General features: G+C 34.9%; 1 protein-coding gene across 2 annotated transcripts in view; it reads right to left on the bottom strand.

The window, feature by feature from the left end:
- Positions 1-3,205: 3,205 nt before the first annotated feature.
- LOC136026956 (uncharacterized) overlaps positions 3,206-25,908 on the bottom strand; it is a 37,730-nt gene continuing 15,027 nt past the window's right edge. For both annotated transcript variants that reach the window (XM_065703818.1, XM_065703828.1), the window contains exons 3-6: positions 22,695-22,850; positions 15,807-15,900; positions 7,747-7,881; positions 3,206-3,360 (exon numbers count right to left, since the gene is read on the bottom strand). In XM_065703818.1, coding sequence (XP_065559890.1) covers positions 3,276-3,360; positions 7,747-7,881; positions 15,807-15,900; positions 22,695-22,850 — 470 coding nt within the window. In that variant the 3' untranslated portion in view covers positions 3,206-3,275. The remainder of the gene's footprint in view (positions 3,361-7,746; positions 7,882-15,806; positions 15,901-22,694; positions 22,851-25,908) is intronic.

The following is a 25,908-nucleotide window of genomic DNA, read 5'->3' as shown; positions in this document are numbered from 1 at the left end:
TTTGTCAATAACACTAAAAAGACACTCCCGTAAAATCAAAGAAATTTCAAAATGTAAGGCTCTTGATAAGCCCTCAAATATAATCTTTGTTTCGTAAATTCGAAAAATTACAACAAATTAAAAATATTTGCACAAAAAATAATCTGAGCGTAGTTTTCACCAATAATTTTAAAATTACTAATTTCTTAAACTCAGGTAGAGATAAAATCCCAGTTACTAGTCAAAGAGGGGTTTATCAAACACCATGTGACTGCAGCAATTACTATGGTGGCAGAATCCATCAGAATTTAGAAAAACGCCAACGCCATCTTAAAGAAAAAATAGATAAAGCATTATTTTCTAATAGTTCTAATTATTCATTGGATTCTGCTTTAGGTAGCGACATTTTTAATAGCCCCAGCCACAAAATACTTTTTGAAAAACCCTCTCTCATTAATGATTATTATAGTAATGATTTGGGTAAAAAACAGGCGTTTCGGGAATCAGTTGAAATTAGACTCAAAATAAATCGTAGTATCTCCTTAAATAGGGGCTTGAGAGAATACTCATTAAATTTTTTATACACGAAATTAATTAAAAATGATCTCACGAAATATTTTACTAAACCAATAGACAATAGTAATGAACCTGTTACATAAAGCCCTTTGAGGCTTGCTGTCAAAAATACAACATTAGCTTTGAAAGCGTGTATTTGATTATTTTTATTTCATTTGAATGAATTTTATAATTTCACCTCAGTTTATTTATCAGTCCTGGTTAAACACCGTTGAAGTAATGATGCTAGGCTGTTTTAAAATTTTAAAAAGATTTTCAGTTTTAAAGTTTGTACTTTAATGTAAGTTCCTTTTTTTATATTCTTGCTTGTGCTGTGCTGAGAACGGCCCTTTGACACAGGACCGAAATATTCATTGAATTGAATTCCACAATCTTAAGAAAATTTTCCCTATTCTTTCTAAGCGTTTTTCTTTGTTTGTTTAAAAATGTTCTTTTCAAACTTCCTAAGCATTTATGCTTGAAAGTATATCAACATTGAAATAGAGCAAAGCCTTATGCTGCATTTACACACACGGGATTTCCCATGGGAAAACCCAAAGGGAAAGTCCAAGACTTATTAACATGGAAAGTTTTTATATTCACCTCTGTTAAATATCGTTTGCATAAATTTTTCTTGGTTCAAAAACCAACAATTTCTCTATGTTTTTCTATTATCTCAGAACAAAATAATTATGCACATTCTTCTTTAAAAGTAACCAGGTTATTCCTTTGCAGGCCAGAGGAAAATCATAGACCTTAGGTTCCTCTAGAACAAAAGTCTGCCGGAAATCCTGTAGTACCTACAGGAAAACCAAACGGAAAACTGTGGCAATTTGTGACAACCATCATTTTCCCCATTTGTATGAGTTATGAAATCTGAATGTAACCTAAATAAAAAATGTACTTTGGAGCGCAAATTTCAGTTTTATTGGAAATGTTTACACAGACTACAAAGAAAAACGCACTATCCTACACTAAATATGCACTATCCTTCATACAATAAACAAATGAAAGGTGATGCGATTTTTATTTCTTCTTTTTAGAGCAACACTTTAACTTCCAAGATAAAAATGGACATTTCATGATATTTTTTCATTCTCATCATCGCTTGAGCTTACTTAAAAATAAAGCTTGCAGGACTATATTGAAGGCACTTTTGGATACATTTCTATAACCAGTTTTCCATTATTGACAGAGACACTTGTTTCGCCTGTCATGCCGAATTAATTACCTACTTAGGCAATTTCAATTCTTCTCTCTTGCAATTTCTTTAGTTGAAATGAATTAACTTTTATTGAACAACTAGGCAATGTTTCCTCCACAACAATGACAGCCATGGAGAGCAATATTATCTGAACATAATGACAACCAAAACTGCTCATTGATAGAGCCAAAAATATGGCCATTCGCATTAATTATGGTGTGTAAAGGTGTATTTAGGTTGTTCTCAAGATGTATGGTAATCGTAAGTTATGGTAATTATAATGGTAATTTGGGTAAATTTTAAATATAGTAACTATGGTCATTGTAATTCATTTAAGAAATCATGGCAATTGTAACATGGTAGTTGTAAAGCAACTTGTAATTGCAGGCAAATGATTCCTTGAATTAACACGACGAAGGAAAATTGGAAAAAAAATATTTGAAGGCAAAACGGATAGAATTTGTTCCACTTTTTCCACTTGACACGAGAAAACAACTCACTCTAACAAAGGAAAAAAAAGGAAAGTGATGCCACCTCACCGAAGCAATTATCCTGAGCTTCCAAAAATTAACATTTGAACCTGGAATCTTTTGCCAAAAGAACTACAGTTACAGTCTCAATCTAATGCTATTTCAGCATTTTGGTAGAGGACTTTCAGAAAACAGAGGGAGAGAGAAAAAATCGGTAGAGCGAGAGAAAAAGGACAAGGGAGGAGGGGAGGCAAGGAAAACCACCCATTTCCAGAATAGAATCAGAACCTTTGAAGAAAGAACAATAAAGCAAGTTCATGGAGGTACTATAGCTTTCAAAGTGTTTCAAAGCAGTTTGAGCAAAATAATAAAAGGAATGGGGAACATTTCCTGAAATGAATTTTGCCATTCTCTTTCTTTTATTTTGAAGGTATTTGATTTGGCATAAACTAAGATCAAGGCTCAATCCAGGAGAGGGGGGTTACCGGGCTTAACCCCCTCCCCCCACAAAAAAAGCTTTGTCCGACATGTAAAAAAGTAACAAAATGTACATAAACAAATTTTTGATGCGTTTTGTAAAGTTTTCTGTACCCCCCTCCCCCCATAAAACCCTGGATACGCCTTTGGAAAAAAAGTGTAATTATTGTTTGCCTCCAAAACATCATTGTAGTTGCATAACCAGGTACATCTAAGCCCGAGAATCAGAATTTTATCGAGGAGAGGGGAGGCGCAGGGATTTAAAAAAGAATGCAGTTTCATGCCTCAATTTTTCCTGAACGGAAGAATTCTACTACAGGTGTATGGCATAATCATAGCCACATATATCACTCTGAAAACATACCAATTTTCCACTACAAATGAATTAAAGTCAGTCTCGAGAAAAAGATTTTTTTTAAAAATAAATATTAGACCTAGGTAGCGGTTGCTTGTTGCGATTTAGTTGTCTATAGGTGATAGAAGGACGTCACTCCTAAAAGTGAACAAAAATAGCGTATAGTAACGTAAAAAAAGACAACTGTAATAAATAAAGATTCATAGACAAAAATATAAAAATAGCAATGATAAAATCACGTATTTCCAAAATGCTTGTTTATGAGCATCTCTCCCGGACCGTCCGTCACTGCCTTTTCATAGTAGAAAGTGCGATTTTTCCTAGAAGAAATAAACACAGATTTCAACTATTAAAAGTATCTTAATACATCTGTTTGACCATTTGTTTATGTTGGTTACCAAGCACTTTGATAGAAGAAAAAAAAAAACGACCTAGATAGGTCGGAAGTCTGAGAAACCTCGCTAAGAGCCATAATTTTGGTTTTTGCAAATGACGTGTTGTGCTATGTTAGTACATCATATAAGCATTTCTTATTACATCATGTAAGCATTTTCTTATATGATGTCATGCATAGTTCGACAGTCTGGATCATCAATTGCGACAACACTAATACGGGCAGCAAAAGCAAACACCATTGCTAAATTCTCTGAAATAATCCAATCCAAAAATGTTTCAAAAGTGAAAATGAAGAGCAAAAATACGAGCGGTTAGAAGGTATGCGAAAATGACAATTAGAGCGTGTCAAAATGAAATGAATAGCAAAGAAACACGCGGTAAGAAGACACGAGACACTGAGCAAGTGAGCAAGTCAAAATAGAAAATGAAGAGCAAAGACGCACGCGGTTAGAAGAAAAGTGGTGGCGTTTCAAAAATGAAATGAAAAACAAAGACACACGCGGTTAGAAGACATGTTACACAGAGCATGTGGGCGAGTCAAAAATGAAAAATGAAGGGCGTTTAGAATACACGCGGTTAGAAGACCAGCAGCGGCGTGTCAAAAATGAAAATGAAGAGCAGACAAACGCGGCTAGAAGACATGTGACACCGAACATGTGAGCAGGTCAAAAATGAAAATGAAAAGCAAAGAAACACATGGTTAGAAGACATGCGACACCAAACATGTGAGCGAGTCAATGAAAATCGAACTGGGCAGCGAGAATCAAGACGTTCCAAAATTGAAAATAATAAGAGATGATGATTGGGTTTGGGATTTTGACATGGAAAAGTCATCAATGCCTACCATACCTTTGTTAAAAGACAAAGGTTCGGCGGTATGTATTTCATGATGACAAAAGACAAGCCAAGGTAAAACAAACTAAGCAAATTGAAAATGATAGCGATGGTTATTAGGTTTTGGATTTAGACATGAATAAGGTCATCAACGCCTACCATACCTTTCATAATAAAAATTTGGACTAGATAAATCGTTAGAAGAAAAAGAAGTTTCTGTCCCGCCACCTGAACAATTAAAAGAAACAGAGGTTCGGCAATATGTCTTTAATAATGACAAAAGATAAGCTGAGGCAAAAAAAGAAGTTTTTGTCCCACCACCTGAACAATTAAAAGAAACAAAAGTTCAGCAATATGTCTTCCATAATGACAAAAGACAAGCCGAGGCAAAAGTTAAAGGTCCAATAAGAAAAACGTAATTTTACAAAAGCATAACTTGTAATTTAAGGCCTTTTTGGACATCATGACATCAAGAAAAGGCTCAAATCGTCTACGTTTAGAAGACAAGCGATAGTGAGAATCCATATATAGAAGAGTGCCGCGTGCCGGGACCCGGCGGTGAAATGAAAATGAACAGCAAAGATACGGGCGGTTAGAAGATATGCGAAAACGACAATAAGAGCGTGTCAAAAATGAAATGAAGAGCAAAGAAATACGCGGTTAGATGAAATACAACACAGAGTAAGTGAGCGAGTAAACAATGAAAATGAAGAGCAAAGACGCACGCGGTTAGAAAAAAGTGGCGGCCTTTCAAAATGAAAATTTAGAGCAAAGACACACAGGGTTAGAAGACATGTCATACCGAGCATGTGAGCAAGTCAAAAAAGAAAATGAAGAGCAAATACACACACGGTTAAAAGAACAGCGGCGGTGTGTCAAAAATGAAAATGAAGAGCACACACACACAGTTAGAAGACATGCGACGCCGAGGATATGAGCAAGTCAAAAATGAGAAGCAAAGACACACGCGGTTAGAAGCCATGCGACACCAAACATGTGAGCGAGTCAATGAAAATCAACCTGGAAAGCGAGAATCAAAACGTGTCAAAATTGAAAATGATAGCGATGATGATTGGGTTTGGGATATTTGATATGGATAAGGTCATCAATGCCTACCATACCTTTGTTAAAAAAGAAAGGTTCGGCGACATGCGTTTCATAATGACGAAAGACAAGCCGAAGTAAGACGAACTGAACAAATTGAAAATGGTAGCAATAATTTATTAGGTTTTGGATTTAGACACTGATAAGGTCATCAATGCCTACCATGCCTTTGAAAACCAAAAACCTGGACTAGAAAAATCGTTGAAAGAAAACAAAGTTTCTGTCCCACCACCTGAAAGAAAGAAAGGTTCGGTGATGTGCCTTTAATAATGATAAAAGACAAGCTGGGGCAAAAGGAGAGGTTTTTGTCCCGCCACCTGAACAATTAAAAGAAACAAAGGTTCGGCGATATGTCTTTCATAATGACAAAAGACAAGCCGAGGCAAAAGTTAAAGGTTCAATAAAATAAAAAGCAATTTTACAAAGGCACTACTTCTAATTTATGGTCCATTTGGAATTTCTTACTAGTATGTTTATGATTTTTTTACTCATACTTACTCATTACTCGCCTGATGATTTTACTCAGAGACGAAACGGCGTAGCTAATTTTCTAGTCAAAATAGACAAGTTCAAATCAAAGGTTAGCTAGTTTCCTATAGTGTTTGACGCACCATTTCACATACGTGTGTCTTTCTATATGGAATCCTACTTCATACAACTAACAATGTCACGTCACATTTTGTTCGATGTTAGTATTCAATCAAATTTTCTTCTTACTATTTTAATGTCAAAAATAGAAACAATTTGGAAATAAAATACAAAATTTTAATTTCTAAGTAAAAACAACTTTTGCAATGTCCTCAAACGACTCTTTTGTAATTCTTCTGTTTTTACACCAAATTCTACTGCTTTTATCATAACAAGAGAGGAGTTGAACAGTTGTCGAGAAAATAGCTTCCTTTTATTTTGGAGCTATTCCTAAAATCTTTGAACATGTCAAATTGTCCCAAAAATTCTTACGTATAGGATTATTCACCGAGAATTATGAAAAATTCTCTACTTTGAATTCTAATGTATTTTCTGTCTGTCCTTCAGAAATCCACCTAAACCTATAAAATTATGGTTGCAAAACTAAGTTTGGGAGTTGTGAAGAAGGAGAAACCGTAATAATTTACTTAAAAAGGAGTCGAAATCTTTGAACAATGAATTTAACTGTAACACTAAAATTATGTAATGAGAAGAGTCAAATCTCGCTTCAGCAGATGAAATTTATGTCGTTCGACAAAAAAAAAAGAAAAAAAAATCTTTACCATGGACAAATGTTCTGTGTGTTTGCGTTTTAGATCTGAGTTGAAAAATTCATTTTTCCTGCCAGTAAACAAATATTTTAGCTGGAATAAAAAAAATAATAATAAAAAAATAGGAAGACAGGAATAGGACTTAAGCACAAATAGACTCCAGAGAAGAAAAACTCAACGTAGATATCTGCTCCGTGTATTCTAATAGAATATTTGAATGTTTTACTTTCATTCTCCATTTATTGTTTAAGTTCAGCTACTTTTTTGGCTTTTAGTTGGTTTTTCCTTAGCCCGCAATAAATTGCAATTTTGCTTCTTTTTTTGTTGCTCTGCTAGTTTCAACGAAATTGGAAAAATGTCACAAACAAAAATCCTAGCCGAAAATAGAATGTTTTTTTCTTTATTCTTAAAAGCTCCCTGTTACCTGTTTTTTTTGTTCAAGCATTTTTTTTTAATTAACATCTTAGGAAAGCTACAGAGAATCTCTTCTTCAAACAGACACGTCAGCCAGAACTCGCAAAGCGGTAGTATTTGGTCGTTCTCTGATAAAATCTACTGTCTTTTATAAGAGCTTAACTTAGTGCAACATTTCTTAACCAATGAGTCGCGACATCCAATAGTGCCACAAGATCTTCCTAAAAGCCGTTTCATAATTATATTTTACCAATACAGAGATTTAGCTTGAGCCGATCAAATTTTTAATTGTTTTTTTTTCAACCAATCAGAAAAGTCTGTGACAAATCTGATTGGCTGAAATTAGCGCAAGCTAAATCTCGGTACAAATAAAATCTCATCGTGAACAGGCCCGTAGGTAAGCCACGAAATTTTCTAATGGCCTTGGAACTTGACTGATGAATTTAAAGACATTAAATGAATTATCTGTTTAGTTTGTGTCATTAAATACGTTTAAGACTAATCAGTACAGCACGAGACCAGGAGCCAATAAATACATTCTGTTAAGAACTAGCTATATCTTCATATTTCAGAACTGAAACTTTACAATTAAACGCTTACAATTACAAGAACTGAACGCTTACAATTAGCCAAGCGTATAAGTATTTCCATACACTGTTAGGTAGCATATTGAGAAAAACACTTATTAAGATTCCGCATATAAAATTAAGAAAAAATTACCTGCACTCGTCTCCGCATTTATTAGACTTACAGTCAGGGCAAGGGAAAAAACACCCTGGACATTTGTCCCTTAGGCAGTCACAAGGATCTATATCGGTTCCAACAATACGTCCCCTTTTGTCATAGAGCGGTTCCCTGAAAAGAAAAGACTACAGTGATAGTACGGTCAAGTACCCAAAATTAATCTCAGACAGACTATCTAAGAAATACAAATGGTACTAGTACTGCTGCGAACGCATAGCAGCACCAAGTTGCCTCAGGAGAGCACAATTCCGCACTCTTCTCTTTACACTACTCTTTTCGGTGCCACACTAAAGGCACTGTAGATAGGGAAGGGGGATGGAAAATTAAATTAGACTTTTGCGAAGAAGCGTATGGTTTACATAAACGTTATTAGCATGCCTTTAAAATAGCAGATTAACAATGAGGTTGATGAAACTGCAATTCTCATCTTTTAAAGCGGATGGCTAGAAAAGAGGAAAATAAAAAAGAAATATCGGGTGTTTTTGTATTCTTTTTTCTTTTAAAAGATAGCCAATACAAACTAAAAACCACGGAGATGGAAAATTAAATTAGACTTTTAGGAAGAAGCGTATGCCTTTAAAATAGCAGATTAACAATGAGGTTAATGAAACTGCAATTCTAACTCATCTTTTAAAGCGGATGGCTAGAAAAGAAGAAAATAAAAGACAAATATTGGGTATTTTTGAATTCTTTTTTTTTCTTTTAAAAGATAGCCAATATAAACTAAAAATCACTATCACTGGATAGGGAGATGGAAAATTAAATTAGACCTTTAGGAAGAAGCGTATGCCTTTAAAATAGCAGATTAACAATGAGGTTGATGAAACTCATCTTTTAAAGCGGATGGCTAGAAAAGAAGAAAATTAAAAACAAATATTGGGTGTTTTTGTATTCTTTTTTTCTTCTAAAAGATAGCCAACATGAACTAAAAAAAACACTCTCTGAGTTTCAGCAACAAAATAACACAAACTTTGCCCTTCTCATCTATGCCCTCCCTTTTAGATAACACAAAAACGAAGGTTCAGACAAACAAAGAAAAACATTATTTTACGAATCATTTAACTTTTCAGAAGCAGCTGCCAGAGAAGCTTATTTAACTCAAGGTTTCGATTAAGCTTCTTTTTCCAGTTACACCAAATCTTTGCTCTTATGGGCGGTTGAATATTGCGGTTTAAAATTCATCATTTTCACAAGGCAGGCACCTGGAAGGGAGGGCCTTCTGCATAATAAAGATCAGAGAAATACCATAGAAAATAATTTTCTCTTAATCTTAGTTGTGAGTTCATAATCTGTTATGAACTCACAACTGCAAAAAAAAAAAAAAAAAAAAAAAAAAAAATCCATGACCTTGACCAAAGAAGCTGGGGGTCTAAAAATAGGATAGAATGATACCCTTGATTTCCTGATTAGCTGCAAATAGGGCGAACTCTTACAAATCGTTCACTATATCAAAATTCTTAGTGTTTCGCAAGAGTGCACTTTGGGAACGACCCATGCAGCCAAATATATCTGAAGATGCGATGTGTACCAGATTTTCCGAATTAAACTTATAATATCTCGGGTACGGCTAGTGAAGTCGAGATGAGGGAGCATAGGAGAGGGAGCAGAGGTAAATCAAAAGACAATGAGTGAATCTAGTTCATCGATGTACCGTATCTGAACGTCTTGGGAACGTCTTTGGGGATGAAAGTGAAATTTTCAGGGACTCTTGGGGAAAAAAAAGGAGGAGTTGGGCAACAGAAATTCAAATTTAGTGTTGGGTAGGAGTTAGAAGGGCGAAACAATACTTTATCTTGAATCCGGACAAAATAATATTTTTGAGCTATAAGCTCCAGCGAGAGTTTTTATCTATGCATGGTTAAGTAGCAAGATAAATCAAAAGAAACTGTGTGTTGTCAGGTTGTCAAAATTGCTTATGTACAATAATAAGGGACAGCTAAGTGGCTATAAAAATACTTTATCTGCAATATTTTGTGCATGGAAATTAGCCACTTAAGGAACCTAGTTGAAATTCTGAGGGAATACTGGAAGAGGGTAAAGTAGATCTTAAATTTTGAATTTGGGGAGGGGCAAGGTAAATAGGAAAGTATTAAATATCCAGGTCATCAGAATACCATCTCTGCAACATCCTTGGGCCGGATTAGGGAATGGAAAAGAAGTTTCCAGGCACTGCTGTAGAACGAAAGGGGAAGTAGTGCGCTAAGTGAAATCCATTTTGTCCTGGGGAGGGGAAGGGGCCAAAAATTTTTGTCTCCAGTCCATCATACAAAAATAATATCTTTGTACGGTAAGCTCCTACTGGACTTCATTCATACATGGGTGAAGCAGGGAGGAAAATCAAAAGACACTAGGTGCACCCAGGTTATCAAATACCTTATGCAAAATGTCAAAACGACTATGGGCCACAGAAATAGTAAATTCAAAGTTTTAGGGCCTTTCGTAAGACTTGAAAGTGATTGAAAGGCAACCAGCCTCGCTCCCGTGCCTTTATTTTCTAATCGTCCCTCCCCACTACACCAAAGAGATCCAATCAAAATTTTTAGACACTAACTTTGTTCAAATAATCCAAGCATTTAAGGAATATCCCTCCAGATGTCATGAGCCACATTTCTGTACATATCTGTAAAAACTGTATATTCCAAATTAGCTGTATTTTGAGTGAGCTCATATCGATCGATTGCTAGGTCAAAATTCAAAGAGTTCCGAAAAGTGTACTACAGAAACGACACACGTACCTGAGCAAATCAAAATACGAAATGTGCACCTGATTTTTCAAATTATTGACAGCATTTTGGGAATGGCTTAATGGATAAGTTAAAATTTTGAGGAAGTGCAGAGGATAAGAGAGCCTATCAAATTTACAATTTTAACTTAAGGAGGGGAATTGACAAATACTGTATGTATTCAGGTCCTTGAAATAGGTTGTTTACAATACATTGGTAATGGCTTGGGGGTGGCGCTAAAATTTCATGGTACTGTTGAAAAAAAGGAAGGGAGAGTGTTGGGAGCAAAATTCATATTTAGTATTAGGGGCATGGGCGAAGACTAGCCCACTACTGTCTCTAGTCAAATCTTAAATAACATTCTTATACTATAAATTCGTATGAGACTTTTAATGTACGCACAGTTACGTTAGAGGATAAAGCAAAGTCACTGCTACCAGGTTGCAATATCTTGCCAGCTATGCAGGATCAGAGGCAATGCTATACGGTTATCTAAACTAAAAGCCATAAGAATCCAGTGTTTTATTTTTTTCCCAGAGGCACTTCATGTGGAAGGGGTAGTAATATAAACTTTTCAGGGGGCTCATTTGGTTGGAAAATCAAAAGTTCTAGTGCGCTTTTTGAGAGTCAAAAGTGATCGGAGGGCAACAAACCCCCCACTCCTTTTCCCCCAAATGCACACAATAATTTTTTTTGGATAGACGCTTTGTTAAAATTAGTTCAAATATCAGATAACGAAAACTCCGGGGTCAACACAACCCTCTCACAACACAGTCCTTGCCGGGGGCAAATGTTGTAAGTTATGCCCTGGGGGCATATATGGTTATTATGGAAAGGATGATCGTATAAACTTCAGAGGGGGCTCATTTGATTAGAAATCGGAAGCTCTAGTGTTCTTTTTAGGATTCACAAGTGATTGGAGGGCTACAGCCCGCCCATCCCCAAGGCCCTATTTTCCCCAAATACATTTGATCAAAATTTCGAGATAGCCATTTTGTTCCAAAAACTTCAAAGATCAAAGAACAAAAACTCCAAGGCTGACACAACCTCCCAATGCCCGGGATCCAGTATTGGAAGTTATATCTGGGGGTATATAAGGTTTTTATATAAGAAGAGGTCGTATAAATTTCTCATGTGACTAGAAATTGAAGGTTCTAGTTCCTTTTTAAGAGTCAAAAGTTATCAGAGGCCATCTACCTACCCCATCCTCTTTTCTCCAAAAGCATCTGATAAAAAATTTGAGATAGATGTTTTGTTCGAAATAGTTCAACAATAAGACAACAAAAATTTCAGAATCAATACAACCCTCCAAAGCCAGAGGAAAGGGTTTTAATTTATGCCCCAGGGGCATTTAAAGTTTTTATGGAATTGGTGGTCGTATGAACTTCAGAGGGAACTCAAATGATTATAAATTGAAAGTTCTAGTTCTCTTTTAAGAGTCAAATGTGACCACCCTAGCCCCCCCACACACAGACACACACCCTCCTTCTCGCAAATGCACCCGTTTAAATTTTAAGGCAATATGTTGTCCAAAATAGACCGAAGATCATATAACAGAAAGTCCTAGGGGTGGGGGTGTTTATACAACCCCCCAGAACCTGGGGGCAAGTATTTTAAGTTATGCTCGGGGGGCATATAAGTTTTTCATGGAAGGGCTGGTCGTATAAACTTTGGAAGGGACTCATTCGATTGGATATCGAAGGTTCTAGTTCCCTCTTTAAGAGTCAAGAGACCGGAGGACTACTAGCCCCTCCCCTCTGCCCATTTTTCCCTTATCAAATTTTTTAGATAGCCATTTAGTTCAAAATAGATCTAAGATAATATAACAAAACTGCAAGGTTGCCAGCTTGAGGGCCAGTGTTGTAAGATACGCTGAAGGAGCATATAGGGTTTTTAGTAGAGTTCTTAAATATGCTCAAAGATCACATAAGCCCGACCCCCCCCCCCCCACTCAAAAATCCTATTAACGATAATTTATCTCAAAAATTGAAGGATATGACCCTGGTCCTCCTTCCCTGATCCAACTCCCCTAAAGAACAACTTATTAATGATACTTTATTCCAAACATATGAGAGCAGACCCATCACTTCCATGGCCCGACCCCCCCCCCCCAAAAAAAAACAACAACTCATCAATGAGTTGATGAGTTGCCCTCTCTCTCTCCGTCCCAGCCCCCTCTCTGTGGCCTAGCCCACCCCAGAAAAAAATAACACAACAGCTTATTGACCCTATATTATTCCAAAAAATCATGGGAGCTAACAATTGGCCCCCCCTCCATGGACCGAACCCCCTCCCCAAAAAATCAAACTTATTTACGATAATTAATTCTAAAACTATGGGAGCTGACTCCTGGCACTTCCTTCATAGCCCAACCACCCCCCCCCCCACACAAAACAAAAACACCCTCCCTCTAAACGAACTTGTTAACGATGCTTTATTTTAAAAATCATGAAAAATGACCCATGTCCCTCCCTCTATAGCCCGACACCTCCATCCATACACAAAAAACTTTTTAACGATGTTTTAATCCGAAAATCATGGGAGCTGACACCTGGCCTTCCCTAAATGGCCCGATACCCCATAAAAAGCAATTTGTTAACAATATTGTGTTCAAAAATAATTGGAGCTGACCCCTGGCCCTCCATCCACGGACCAATTCCCCCTTAAAAACATTCTTCGATGATAAATCATGGGAGCTGACACCCCATGGCCAAAGCCCCCCCCCCCAAAAAAAAAACAACAAATAATGATATTTTATTCCAAAAATCATGGGAGCTGACTCCTGGTCCTCCCTCCATGACCCAAACACCCCCCAAAAAATATTAACAATTCTTTTTTCCTAAGCCATGGGAGCTGACGCTTGGCCCTCCCTCCACGACCCTAACCCTCACCCCAAAAAGTAAACGACATTTTATTCAGAAAATCATAGGAGGTGACTCCCAGCCCTCCCTCTGTGGCCTAACCTCCCCACGAAAAAACAACAACAGCTTATTAACCAAACCCTATTCCGGAAAATCATGGGATCAAACCCTTGGCCCACCCTCCATGGTCCGAACCCCCTCCCAAAAAACCAAATTTATTTACAATAATTTATTTCGAAACTGTGGGAGTTGACTCCTGGCACTCCCTCATAGCCCCCCTCCCCCAATAAAAAACACCCGACCTCTAAAAAAATTATTAACGATGTTTCGTTTAAAAAGTTATAGGAAATAACCCATGTCCCTCCCTCTATGTCCCGAACCCTCGCCCCCTCAAACACAAAGAACTTCTTAACGATACTTTAATCCAAAAATCGTGGAAGCTGACACCTTTTCTTCCCTTAATGGCCCAAAATCCCATAAAAAATAACTTGTTAACAATATTGTATTCACAAATCATGGGAGCTGACCCTTGGCCCTCTCTCCATGGCCCAGTCCCCCTAAAAAAATTATTGTAATATTTTATTCCAAAAAAGATAGTTTAATCCAAACTAAATTACTCAATGGAATACTATCATGTATTTTTAAATATTTAAATATCTGAAAAAATTGGAATAGGGAATAGCCAATAATAAAATTGTTTTGGTAACAGTACTTGGAGCTTTTCATAAAATATGTTGAGGAAACGACCCAGACTTAGGCAAGTGAAAATAGGAACTCCAAAAGAGAAACACTGAAATAAACAAAAACTGTGTCTGGAGGGATACCCCTTGGTAAGCTATGACTAGATAGATAGATAGATAAGTGTGTTGCAAAAGCCCATGGGCCATATACACACAAAAATATAAATAAATAACCAACAAGCAAGGAAATTAAAAAACAGTATGAACTACAAACACGCACAAAAACCGAATACAACGCGAATATGCCTAATCTAACAACAAAAGAAATTAATCATATAAAACTTTTTCTTCTTATTAAGGATTTATCTATATACACTACCACTCGAAATATTGTTGTTGGGTTACTATTTTGCAGATCAACCGGAAGCATCGAATTGGTCCCATGCAAATGAATTCCCCGTAAATCCAAGAGCACCGGGCATTTCTGGAGAAAATTATCCAAGTCTTCATCCTCATCTTTACGAAAGGGGACAAACATACCGCCTATTAGGACCAACTATCATTTTTTTTTTTGTCAAACGTTTTTGAATTAATTTTGACTAATGATTTAATTTGGGATGGGCACAAGGTTTTTAAACCGCTTTTCAACATCTGATCATACCCCACTCTTACTAGTCTATCTTCATTGCTCTTACTTAAAATCAACCAGAATCTATGACTATGATAGTTTTTAAATATTTAAAAAAAAATATTTTAAATGATATATTTTAAATATTTTATTATGATATTTTTAAAGTATGTTTAGATCATTTTCTGACTAATCATTAAGTCATTAATATCTAAAATCATTAAGAAATAATAATAAAAAAAAATCAGTTGAAAGTAAGCGCCATAATAAAACCCAAACCGAACGTAAATCATCCTGTATATGAGGTGGGCTGCTCCCCTCCCTCATCCCTTTCACTTTACCTTACGGTTTATGTTCCCTTTGCAGGTTTTGGTATTACTATTCTTCTGTTCTCTCATTGTTTCAGTACATCAAAAAAGACAAAAATATTGCTGTCATTCCCTAGCTGAGATTTAGTCTTTTCAACCTACCAAATTGAATTTCAGAAATTTTTTGGAGTGGTTTTTAAATTAGAAATACAATCGAAACTGGTTGAAAACTGTGAGACAATTCCCGAATTTTTGAAGTATGTTTAGATCATTTTCTTTTTGAATGTTCTGGCGAACATTCCGGTGAATGGGTAGATCTGAGACTAATCAACAGGCGGTACAAGTATCTTTCCCTTTCAGTATATGTTCCACCAGTATCCTTGTGGTTAAATCGCTTGTTTCAGAAAGAATATATACCTTTAAGTTTGAATATCCACAAACGTTTCAAGAACAGAATACTCAAATGCAAGCGCAATATGATAAAAAAAAAAAAAAAAAAAAAAAAACAAAAAAACATCAAACCTACCTCAACAATTTACGGGTTTATTTATCTGCCTTTGCTTTAAACCACATAATATTCAGTTCAAACTAACCACTTACATTCGTCAACTGGCTATACTTTTTGCACTCTAAAATGTTTTCACTTAAACATAAGTTAAATTTTAGAGTAAATAGCGTTGGTTAAGGGGCGCAGTATCCACTGTAGAGGGTATTCCCCGTTAACAGTAACCTTTATTGTAATTTCGTTTAAAAGAACTTGTCTTGTCAGGTTAACTTCATGAAAGACTGAACCTTGTTCGCAGAATTTAAAGGCAAAGAAAGCGAGAATTACATACTCATCCAAGATTTCTTCGTCTGATTCTTTATCCTCTCTTCTGTTTAATTCTGCTTTATCCTCCTTTTCATCGATGACTATCTCTCGTAAGACAGCTAAAAAAAGAAAAATGAAAAAAAAATTTCATAAAAAAGGATTTATAGGAAGAAATTGTTTGTTTCTTATTTGGCACAAAATAAGTCATTTTCTCCATTTATGAAACATTTTTCATGGAGTACACAAGAATTCATCAAGACAGCACTGCTTCGTAAAAGGCATTGCCATTACGTTTCAGTTATGTCAAGTAAGGGTGTTGGTATCTCTAAAGATTCTGGTATAGCGTTTGGCACATAGAGCTAATATAACTAAGTGTCTGTAAATAGGTGACTATATAAAAAAAACTATATAAAGGCTATATAAAGATGTAAGAACTATATAAGAACTATATAAAGACTATATAAAAAATACTTTAAAAGACTATTTATATAAAAATGACAATTAAGGGTGTTGGTATCCCTGAAGATTCTGGTATAGCGTTTGGCACATGAAAGCTAATATAACTAAGTGCCTGCAAATAGGTGACTAAATAAAAAAAAGACTAAGATTTAAAGAGTCAGTCAATTTATTTGTAAATCATCCATATAGTTTGAGATTACGTGGGTCCCTAGATGCACATATTTTTAGCCATTTCAGCATTTTGAATGAAAGAAATGGGTCAAGATTTTGATAAATTACCACTGATGGCTGATTGCTCAGCGGCAAAAAAGGGAACTGAAGAGGGACTAGTTGTCATGTGGTCAAATCGAATATTTCTCTAAACAAATTTTTACAGCTATTCATCCTATACAAAAAGCTAAAAAAATAATGTTAGAGACCTGTCACTCTTTACTAAGCTGACTTTGAGAAAAGAGATTGTGCCACAGAAAAGGAAAGATTTCTCCCATTATATGTGCATAAACAACAGTTTTGACATGAACTTCAGTAAAACTACAATAAAAATTTCGAGATAATTTTCCAATTGATTCCAAATTCTGAAGAGTTACTAGTTTTCCGTCTTAATTACTTTACACTCATAATTTTTTTTTTATTTCTAATGACCAATATAATTTTTACTTATCTATATATATAAAAATAAGGTGTCTGTGTGTGTGTGTGTGGGTCTGTCGAGTGACGTCATGTTCGTGTGTCGACTGACGTCATGTTTTCGACTGACGAAATTACAGACCGGGACATCGGGACACAAATGACGACCGGGACACCGGGACATAGAGAATATAAATGACGATCGGGACACTCAAAGAGAAAGCGACCGGGACACAAGGAATGTTCGATTAGCAATCACCATCAACAAAGCACCGGGACACAAATGACGACAGGGACACAGGGAGTATAAATGACGACCAGGACATAAGTAAAAAAAAACTAAAAAAACTAAAAAAAAGGTAAAAACTGCAAAAAATAAAAAGAAAAAAAAACTAAAAACTAATAAAAAAGCTAAAAAACTAAACAAACTAAAAAAGAAAAAAACGAGAAAACCAAAACTAAAAAAAAAAAAAAACTAAAAAGGTAAAAACTACAAAAAAAACTAAAAAGAAAAAAGAAAAAAAAACTAAAAAAAAGTAAAAACCAAAAAAAACTAAAAAGAAAAAAAGGGGGAAAAACACAAAAATTTATTTCATCATATACCAATTCAAAAACGAATGTTTATACAGACCGGGACACCGGGACACAAATGACGACCGGGACACAGGGACACAACTACAACGGGGACGCCGGGGGCACGGGGGGATATATAAATGACGACAGGGACACAGGGAATGCTCGATTAGCAATCACCATCAACAAAGCTCAAGGGCAATCATTAGAATCATGAGGTATAACTAAAAAAACTAAAAAAAGGTAAAAAACTGAAAACTAAAAACAAGACCAATTCAAAAACGAATGTATATACAGACCGGGACACCGGGACACAAATGACGACCGGGACACCGGGACACAAGGAATATAAATGACGACCGGGACACTCAAAGAGAAATTAAAGACTGGGACACCGGGACAGAAATGACGACGGGACACAGGGAATATAAATGACAACCGGGATACAGGGACACAACTACAACGGGGACGCCGGGGGGCACAGGGGGATATATAAATGACGACGGCGACACAGGGAATGGTCGATTAGCAATCACCATCAACAAAGTTTAAGGGCAATCATTAGAATCATGAGGTATAGATCTGAATACGGATTGTTTTCCCATGCACAATTATATGTTGCATGTTCAAAAGTCGGTAAACCTGACAATCTATTTATATGCACAGACAGTGGGACAGCGAAGAATGTTGTATATTCGCAAGTTTTACGTAGTTAAAAACATAGTTGCACGGAGCATAAATGGGAGACAGTAACAACGGCCATCAAAGGGGTAAAATTAACCTGGACAATCTGTCTTGGCTTTTTTCTACAATTGGCCATGACTTCCACTTTTCCCACAACTATTCCCTTTTTTTTTAAATTATATATATATATATATATATATATCTTCTATATATATAAAAATAAGTTGTCTGTCTGTGGATGGATCAGGTGACGTCACCTGAAAAAACTGGATCAGGTGACGTCAAAACTGAAAAAACTAAAAAAGGCAAAAACTACAAAAAAAACTAAAAACTAATAAAAAAAATAAAAAAGCTAAAAAACTAAAAAAACTAAAAAAAGGCAAAAACTACAAAAAAAACTAAAAACTAATAAAAAAGCTAAAAAACTAAAAAAACTAAAAAAAGGCAAAAACTACAAAAAAAAACTAAAAACTAATAAAAAAAATAAAAAAGCTAAAAAACTAAAAAAACTAAAAAAACTAAAAAAAGGTAAAAAACTAAAAAAACTAAAAACTAAAAAAAAGGAAAAAACTGAAAAATAAGCTAAAATAAAGGTAAAAACTAATAAAAAACTAAAAAAAAAACTGAAAAAACTAAAAAAAGGCAAAAACTACAAAAAAAACTAAAAACTAATAAAAAAAGTAAAAAAGCTAAAAAACTAAAAAAACTAAAAAAACTAAAAAAAGGTAAAAAACTAAAAAAAAAAAAAAATAAAAAAAAACTAAAAAAAGGAAAAAACTGAAAAATAAGCTAAAATAAAGGTAAAAACCAATAAAAAACTAAAAAGAAAAAAAGGAAAAAACTAAAAAAAATTTTCATCTAAAAAACTAAAAAAAACTAAAAAAGGTAAAAACTAAAAGAACTAAAAAAGAAAAAAATAAATGACAACACTCAAAGAGAAAGCGACCAGGACAAAAGGAATGTTCGATTAGCAATCAACAAAGCACCGGGACACAGGGAGTATAAATGACAACCAGGACATAAGTAAAAAATAAAAACTATCTATATATATAAAAATAAGTTGTCTGTGGATCTGTGGATCGTGGATCAGGTGACGTCACCTGAAAAAACTGGATCAGGTGACGTCAAAACTGAAAAAACTAAAAAAAGGCAAAAACTACAAAAAAAACTAAAAACTAATAAAAAAAATAAAAAAGCTAAAAAACTAAAAAAACTAAAAAAAGGCAAAAACTACAAAAAAAACTAAAAACTAATAAAAAAGCTAAAAAACTAAAAAAACTAAAAAAAAGGCAAAAACTACAAAAAAAAACTAAAAACTAATAAAAAAAATAAAAAAGCTAAAAAACTAAAAAAACTAAAAAAACTAAAAAAAGGTAAAAAACTAAAAAAACTAAAAACTAAAAAAAACTAAAAAAAAGGAAAAAACTGAAAAATAAGCTAAAATAAAGGTAAAAACCAATAAAAAACTAAAAAAAAAACTGAAAAAACTAAAAAAAGGCAAAAACTACAAAAAAACTAAAAACTAATAAAAAAAGTAAAAAAGCTAAAAAACTAAAAAAACTAAAAAAACTAAAAAAAGGTAAAAAACTAAAAAAAATAAAAAATAAAAAAAAACTAAAAAAAAGGAAAAAACTGAAAAATAAGCTAACATAAAGGTAAAAACCAATAAAAAACTAAAAAGAAAAAAAGGAAAAAACTAAAAAAAATTTTCATCTAAAAAACTAAAAAAAACTAAAAAAGGTAAAAACTAAAAGAACTAAAAAAGAAAAAAATAAATGACGACACTCAAAGAGAAAGCGACCAGGACAAAAGGAATGTTCGATTAGCAATCAACAAAGCACCGGGACACAGGGAGTATAAATGACGACCAGGACATAAGTAAAAAAAAAAATTAACAAAACTAAAAAGAAGGTAAAAACTACAAAAAAAACTAAAAAGAAAAAAAAACTAAAAACTAATAAAAAAACTAAAAAATCTAAAAATCTAAATAAACTAAAAAAGAAAAAAAAAGGAAAAAAATAAAGGAGAAAAACAAAACTAAAAAACGAATGTATATACAGACCGGTACACCGGGATACAAATGACGACCGGGACACAGGGAATATAAATGACGACCGGGACACAGGGACACAACTACAACGGGGACACCGGGGGAAACAGGGGGATATAAATGACGACCGGGACAAAAAAACTAAAAAGAAAAAAAAACTAAAAACTAATAAAAAAACTAAAAAATCTAAAAATCTAAATAAGCTAAAAAAGAAAAAAAAAGGAAAAAAATAAAGGAGAAAAACAAAACTAAAAAACGAATGTATATACAGACCGGGACACCGGGATACAAATGACGACCGGGACACAGGGAATATAAATGACGACCGGGACACAGGGACACAACTACAACGGGGACACCGGGGGAAACAGGGGGATGTAAATGACGACCGGGACACCGGGACAGGGAATGGTCGATTAGCAATCACCATCAACAAAGCTCAAGGGCAATCATTAGAATCATGAGGTATAGATCTGAATACAGATTGTTTTCCCATGGACCATTATATGTTGCATGTTCAAGAGTCGGTAAACCTGACAATTTATTTATATGCAAAGACAATGGGACAGCAAAGAATGTTGTATATTCGCAAGTTTTACGTAGTTAAAACCATATATATATATATATATATATATATATATATATATATATATATATATATATATATATATATATATATATATATATATATATATATATATATATATATATATATATATATATATATATATATATCTATCTATATTCACAGGTGGGACATAGGGACACAACTACAATGGCGCGTAACTATTATGGCGCGTAACGACTTACGCGCGCGGGGGGGCTTGGGGGGGCGCGAAGCGCCCCCACCAACTAGGTGTTGGGGTGGCGCGAAGCGCCACCCCAACAGCTAGTATATATATATATATATATATATATATATATATATATATATATATATATATATATATATATATATATATATATATATATATTTATATATATATTATTAAATATATATATATAATTAAATATATATATATATTTTTTTTTTTATATATATATATATATATATATATATATATATATATATATATATATATATATATATATATATATATATATCTCTATATTCACAGGTGGGACACAGGGACACAACTACCATGGCGTGTAACTAATATGGCGCGTAACGACTTACGCGCGCGGGGGAGCTTGGGGGGGGGGGCCAAAGCGCCCCCACCAACAGCTAGTAAATATATAATAAGCTATGAATATTTTGAAACTTTGAGCATTTATTTGTGTTCTATCTTGGTTATTCTGTCTTTATAATTTTTTATTTGTTTATGAACGAATTGATCTTATTTTTAGTAATGTTTTTTCAACTAAAATTAAGGAACAACATCAAAATTTCAGAAGAACAAAAATTATTCCGTATGGGAGGAGCTATCCTATCCCCAATCTTCACTCTTTACGCTAAAGACTTAAATTAAAGTTGAAATTTACTATTATAATTCTGAACAAAACAAAGTAAAAAGAAACATAGGAAACGTTCCTATAATTAGCATATAATGAAACAATATCAACTAGAAAACGAACACAAAACAGAATTTTAAGAAATGCGTTCAGTATGAGTTATTAATTAGAAATAAAGAGCGGTATTAAAATTTGGTACCATTAGAAAGAATCAAATAATAAGCCACAAATCAAACCAACAGGAAATACAATAAATGGATCATTGCAGAGAATAAAAAAAGAAGAAAAAAGCAGAGAATAAAAAAACCCATCGTTTTCAAAATTTCTTAACTAAAACAATTACCATGTAGATCCTCATCTTCTGTATCAGATTCATCTGGGTTCCGGATATAATTTGATGACCTTCTTTTTTGTTGCGCATACATGGAATCTCTCAAAATCTAAAGTTTGACTGTAGATTTTTGTTCAACTTACCATATAATGAAATAATATCAATTAAAAAACGAACACAAAACGAAATTTTATGAAATGCGTTCAATTTAAAAGCTTTTAATTAGACATAATGAGCGGTGTTAAAATCTGGTGCCATTAAAAAGAATTAAATAATAAGCCGAACATAAAACCAACAGGAAATACAATAAATGGATCATTGCAGAGAATAAAAAAAAAAAAAAAAAATCTTTTTCGAAATTTCTCAATTAAAACAATTACCATCAAGATCCTCATCTTCTGTCTCAGATTCATCTGAGTTCCAGATATAATTAATGGCCTTTTTTTGCTGCGCATACACGGAATCCCTCAAAATCTATGGTTTGACTTTAGATTTTTGTTCAAATAACCTTGTAATGAAATTATATCAATTAAAAAACGACCACAAAACAAAGTTTTAAACAATGCGTTCAATTTAAAAGTTTTGAATTAGATATAATGAGCGGTGTTAAAATCTGGTGCCATTAAACGAATTAAATAATAATCCAAACCTCAAATAACAGGAAATACAATAAATGGATGATTGCAGAGAATAAAAAAACAACATTTTTTTCGAAATTTCTAAACCAAAACAATTACCATCAAGATCTTCATCTTCTGTGTCAGATTCGTCTGAGTTCCATATATAATTGATGACCTTTTTTTTTGCTGCGCGTACAGGGAATCTCTCAAAATCTACAGTTTGACCGTAGCTAACCTCATCATCATCATCTAAAGTGATCACTTGGTGGCAGTCTAAAAACACACAAGGTAAGTATAAATTAAGGCCAGAGTTCAAAGAAAGGGAGTACGACAAATAGGAAGGAGGCAGGGCTAGGATGACGAATAAGAAAGCTTCCAAGTCTTTTTTTAGTTGGAACGATATTAATAATAGGATTCTAGTTGCTTAATTTATAACCAAAAAGTGCAAGGTATCAGTCATAGTTGTATACGCTCCTGTAGAACTGACTGACGGAGATAGTAGTACCTCAACTGAATTTTACATGCAGCTACCAGCCCAAATAGACAAAATCCAAGGTAGAAATTTACACATTTAAACTACAAGAAGAAATTTAGTCTGTCATAGAGTTGTATTTTTAAGTATGTGATGAATGTGAACAACAACAGCAGTCTTCTCCTAACATTCACAGAACATTCATAAATGTAGGTCAAGACGGCAGTCTGCACCATTATCCACAGTCATCACTGAAGATAACAAAACACCCATTAAATTTACTTATGGTCATGGCGGATCTATCAGTCATTAAAAAATTGTTGAAGTCCTACAAATCGGCCCCCTCCCCCTAGCGTCAAAGAAGGCCAATTACAGTTCAAGCTGACCAAAAACGCTCGAAAAAAACAATAAAGGCATATATGATAGAAAAAGGAACAGGGCTCATGTTGCTACTACTTCAGCACACAGAGGTAGGTTTAACACACATCCAAAGGCATAGTTAGATTTCCCCAAATGAAGAAGTATAAGGATTAGCAATGACAACTGAAAATAGACAGCCAAATAACAGCTACTAAGTTTACAAAAACCGTTAAGAATCCAATTCATAATAGTTTCCTCCCTCTACAACCCCCCCCCCCTAAAGAAAAAATACAGCTTCATCATTTGCTAGTGAAATCACTAAGCTGAAAATTTTCCTGATTCTAACTCCATTTTCAACAAGAGCTAAGAGCTCATATGGCACTTGTGACGAGGCGAGAAGAGCTAAGAGCCAAGAGATCATATGGTATGAGCTCTAACAAAATTCTATGAATCAATAGATTGATTTAAAAAGGAAAATAAGAGGCTTAATTCCGGTCAAGATTTAAAATAAGAGCTCTGAGTCACAAAGTCCTTCTAAATATCGAAATTCATTAAGATCCGATCACCCACTCGTAAGTTATAAATACCTAATTTTTTCTAATTTTTCCACTCCCTTTTGCCCCCCAGATGGTCGAATCTGGGAAAACGACTTTAACAAGTCAAATTGTGCAGCTCCCTGACACGCATACCAATTTTCATCGCCCTAGCACGTCCAGAAGCACCGAACTCGCCGAATCACTGAACCCCTCCCCCCAACTCCCCCAAAGAGAGCGAATCCAGTACGATTCTGTCAATCACGTATCAAGGACATTTGTTTATTGTATCCACCAAGCTTCATCCCCATTCCTACACTCCAAGTGTTTTTCCAAGATTTCCCCCTCCAAATCCCCACAATGTCAAAAGATCTGGTCGGGATTTAAAATAAGAGCTCTGAGACATGAATTCCTTCTAAAAATCAAATTTCATTACGATCCGATCATCTATTCGTAAGATATAAATAATCCAATTTTCATGTTTTCTAAGAATTCCGGTTCCCCCCTCCAACTCCCCCGAATGTCACAGGATCTGGTCGGAATTTGAGGTTAGAACTTTAAAGCACAAGATCCTTCTAAATATCAAATTTCATTAAGATCTGGTCACCCTTTCGTAAGTTACAAATACCTCAATTTTCAAAATTACCCCCCCCCCTTCCAATTCCACCAAAGAGGGCAGATCCGGTCCAGTTATGTCAGTCACGTATCTTAGACAGGTTTCTATTCTTCCCATCCAGTTTCATCCTGATCTCACCGCTTTAAGTATTTTCTAAGATTTCCGGTCCCCCCAACTCCCCCCCCCCCCAATTACGCTTGATCCGGTTGAGATTTAAAATAAGATATCGGAGTTACGAGGTCCTTCTAAATATGAAGTTTCATGAAGATCCGATCACTCCTTCGTAAGTTAAAAATACGTCATTTTTCTTATTTTTCAGAATTACCCCCCCCCCCCCCCGCAATTGAGCGGATCCGTTCTAATTATGTAAATCACGTATGCAAGACTTCTGCTTATTTTTCCAACCAAGTTTCATCCCAATCCCTCCAATCTAAGCGTTTCCCATCATTTTAGGTCTCCCCACCCCAAACTTCCCCCAATGTCACCAGATCCGATCAGGATTTAAAATAAGAGCTTTGAGACACGATATCCTTCTAAAAATCAAATTTCATGGAGATCCAATCACCCGTTCGTAAGTTAAAATACCTCATTTTTTCTAATTATTCAGAATTACCCCCCCCCCCAATACCCCAAAGAGAGCGGATCCGTTCTGGTTATGTCAATCATGTATCTAGGACTCGTGTTTTTTTTCCACCAAGTTTCATCCCGATCCCTCCACTCTAAGTGTTTTCCAATTTTTAGGTTTCTCCCTCCCAACTCCCCCCCCCAATGTCACCAGATCCGGTCGGGTTTAAAATAAGAGCTCTGAGCCACGATATCCTTCTAAATATCAAATTTCATTGAGATCCGATCACCCGTTCGTAAGTTAAAAATACCTCATTTTTTTTTATTTTTTTCAGAAATACCCCCCCCCCCCCAACTACCCAAAAGAGAGCGGATCCGTTCCGTTTATGTCAATCATCTATCTAGGACTTGTGTTTATTTTTCCCACCATGTTTCATCCCGATCCCTCCACTCTAAGTGTTTTCCAAGTTTTAGGTTTCCCCCTCCCAACTCCTCGCCCCCATCACCAGATCCGGTCGGGATTTAAAATAAGAGCTCTAAGACACGATATCCTTCTAAACATCAAATTTCATTGAGATCCGATCACCCGTTCGTAAGTTGAAAATACCTCATTTTTCTAATTTTTAAGAATTACCCCCCCCCCAACTACCCCAAAGAGAGAAAATCAGTTCCGATTATGTCAATCATGTATCTGGGACTTGTGCTTATTTTCCCCATCAAGTTTCATCCCGATCCCTCTACTCTAAGTGTTTTCCAAGATTTTAGGTTTCCCCCCTCCAACCCCCC

Source organism: Artemia franciscana, chromosome 1 (assembly GCF_032884065.1).
Source record: "Artemia franciscana chromosome 1, ASM3288406v1, whole genome shotgun sequence".
In the NCBI taxonomy this organism is placed as follows: domain Eukaryota; kingdom Metazoa; phylum Arthropoda; class Branchiopoda; order Anostraca; family Artemiidae; genus Artemia; species Artemia franciscana.
Note: the sequence above shows the minus strand (reverse complement) of the source record. Positions and strands in the feature narration are given on the sequence as shown.